General features: G+C 55.3%; 1 protein-coding gene across 1 annotated transcript; it reads left to right on the top strand.

Moving 5' to 3' along the window:
• Positions 1–965: 965 nt before the first annotated feature.
• On the top strand, positions 966–2,344 carry SPRG_15568 (hypothetical protein; the record flags this gene model as incomplete). Its single annotated transcript, XM_012354802.1, has 10 exons — positions 966–1,029; positions 1,074–1,145; positions 1,196–1,341; positions 1,386–1,461; positions 1,557–1,686; positions 1,740–1,854; positions 1,885–1,925; positions 1,972–2,098; positions 2,148–2,258; positions 2,312–2,344. 10 exons carry the CDS (start codon positions 966–968, stop codon positions 2,342–2,344), a joined length of 915 nt encoding a protein of 304 aa, XP_012210192.1.
• Between the last annotated feature and the right edge of the window lie 726 nt (positions 2,345–3,070).

The following is a 3,070-nucleotide window of genomic DNA, read 5'->3' as shown; positions in this document are numbered from 1 at the left end:
GCCCAAATGCGCCTATTTGACTGCAATGACTAAAAAGCGTGAAGCAACCATTCGCTTGGACATGCTCTTGATGGACGACATGCGCAAGCGACAGAACAACGTGCGCTGCTTGGTGTAATTCGTCCATCGGCACAGTTTCGCTCGCCATCAAGTACGCGTTCGACAGAGTTCAACTGTTTGAAAAGAGAATAGCCGACCGCACCAACGGCACAAGGTCAGCAGCACACTATTCTCTTGCTCCCGCCCCACGAGTAGTGGTAGATGGACGACGAGAACTCGGCGAATGGCACGAAGTACCGGTACGCCAACATCTACCAGTGGTCCTGAAGTCCTCGTCGCGAATACTGTCGCAGGTACAGTAGCTTTGATCGAGAAATGCGTTTTTATACCAGGTAGCTTCGATGGAAGCCACAGTGAGTTGTCGGTACAAGCTTGTCCGGCGAAGAAAGATCCACCGTCGGATGGACTTCTGATTGGTTAATAATGAAACTTTATTTAGATTAAATGAACGTAATGTTTGTGAGTAATAAAATAAATCCGACATGCAGACAAATTTTGTCCGAGGGTGGATGCGATTGGAGTACTAGCTTTCGGAGCAAGGTTTGGCACGACCATGATGCCAAGCGCTTTTGCAGAGGCGATCAGCGTGACAATGCGTCCGGGAAGATAGCGAGGCCAAACGTGAGCAGCTCGGTTTTGGCGCGGTTCGGCTTGAAGCCAGAGGAAGAACAAAACGTGTCGACGAGTGCGAGTAGCGACGGTGCGTCCCTAGCGACGAGCTGCGCGTCATCGGCCAAGCAGCTGACGACGTGTTGGCGGTCGTTGATCGTGATTTTCCATGGCAGGTGCGTTCAATCTCTTCACGAGAAAAAGGCCAGAGTGCTCAGCTTGGCTTGCCTACTCCAGCGCTGGCTCCATTGGCCGGCTTGCGGCCGAGCTTCTTCATTTACGAACGGTCGAGCAAGATGCAGGGCTGCTACCCCTGCAGCGGGGACGGCGCGCTGCCACTGATTGCGTGCGCAACGCAAGGTAGCACCAGCTCTGTCCGACATTCGATGACAACAAACGATTAGGTTGCAACAACTTATTCCATCGCTCGTGCGCTCCCGATGGCGACAACCGAGACGTCTGGTTCAACGCGTGTGGTAAGTTCGTATCAACCCATGCAAGAAGCCGCTCACACTTGTCCATGTAGTGCCACCGACCACCGACGACGACGAAGCCGACAACAACGACGAGCACGTCGCCGACGAAGAGGCGAACGATGCCGCTGAGCTGGACGATGAGGCTGAAGCGGCGGCCAACCATGCAGCGAGTCTGCAAGCCTTGCGAGCGATCCCGGTCCACTTCTGCGACTAGTATGCATATTGGTGATTGCTGCGTAGTTCATTGGTCAGTGCACTGTCGGAGAAGCGATTGACCTTCTCATGGCACACGACTTTTGCAAGACGACTTTTCCGCGTGCAGAGCTGTTTCGTCGACTCGCTTCTCTAGTCAGCACGACCGATGACCTTCCATCGATGCACGCTGCAGCAGCTTCGCAGCAAACTAACAAGCTCGGGTCACGGCGCTCGTCAAAAAACTCTTGGTGTCCATCGATGTGACGTTCACGGCTGAGCAGCGAGCGTTCCTCGAGCGCCTCGGCGATAGAAAATCGGTCGAAGCGCTACAAGAGACCTTGGCAAAGTACGTGACACGATGTAGACTGTCTCAACTGATGGCAATGCTATGGTAGGTAGTGATGCGACGCGCCAGGCTACGCAAGCGCGGTTCTTCCAGCTTCAAGTGGCCATCGCAGTTGACGAGTACAGTACGCTGCCGCAGACGCCGAGGCCAACGAGTAAGCTGTTTCAAGTGCGCCAATCGAAACCAACATGGTCGTAGGCCATCCTCCAAACGCCGAACGACATCGACGGTTTCTTGCTGTACGCCACGGATCGAGACGACGGGACCTCATCCCGGCACGCGTAGGGCGCAGTTCGACGACGTTATGCCCCAGCAGACGTATTGGCGGGTGTCCTCCTACGCGTTTGAAGTATTCAGGTACAGCGAAGCACGGCTCGACGAGTTCCAGACACCCAAGATTTTCGGGTGTCCGGTACTCGTCGAGTCGTGCTTCGTCGTACCCGAACGCTTCAAACGCGTAGGCGGATATGAGCCAATACGTATGTTGGGGCATGCCGTCGTCGAACAGCGTCCTATGCGTGCCGTACCGATCGCTCTTGATCCCCGTCTTGTGCATGTACGGGGCATGGACGGTGATCTCGTTGCCGAGGAGTACTTGGACAAATCTCTCGACGGCGTTGAGCAGGGTTTTTTGTCTAGCACACGCCACTTGCCCTAACTTAGCCTATTTACAATACGAGGAGTTGCCTTATCGACTCAGAACTCGCAATGTGTTAAGGTCGTAGAGCAAAAAACGCCTTCCATGGAGCCGATGGTGAGCTGCTGCGTTGTCTTGTAAAATTCGACCATTGGAAATTTGGAAACCGCTAGACGAGGTCGTAGAGGTACTTGGTGCTCTACGAATAGACCCTTCAAGTATGGACAAGTTGTCATTCGTGGTGGCCTACCATGGCCAGACACTTCTTTCGGCGGTCGGGTTTTGTCGGGTCGAGGCAGCACAAGATGGTTTCGATGACCGCGGGGAGGTGCCTATGAGGAGGTACTGGAGATTCACCGACGTCATACGGTAGACGAGGACGCCTTCACGGTACGCATAGCTTCGATCGCTTGTGCTCATCTCTTGTTGGAGCACAACCAAGACGGAGGCGGCCTCGCACGTCCCGAGCTCGACGAGGAGACGCATCGCGGCCTGCTTAAGCCGCTTCCGATCGTCGTCGGAGGGGTCCAGCGTCAAACGGAATGAGCTGCACCACCTATTTCCATAGACGCTCGTGTATTTGGTGTCGTATAAAGTGAGGAGCATGACGCACGAGCTGGGCGAGGTCGACAAGGTGTGGGCGGAAGAGGAGGAGGCCCTTGGCGAGGAGCTCGGCCGCGACGCAGGCGGTCGCCGGTGGGCCTTGGAGCAGCGACACAAGGACGTCGCACACTTGGCGCGCGCTCG

The sequence above is a fragment of the Saprolegnia parasitica genome, assembly GCF_000151545.1.
Source record: "Saprolegnia parasitica CBS 223.65 unplaced genomic scaffold supercont2.183, whole genome shotgun sequence".
Classification (NCBI taxonomy): Eukaryota; Oomycota; class Saprolegniomycetes; order Saprolegniales; family Saprolegniaceae; genus Saprolegnia; species Saprolegnia parasitica.
The sequence above is the reverse complement of the archived record's forward strand: the minus strand, read 5'-3'. Positions and strand labels throughout refer to the sequence as shown.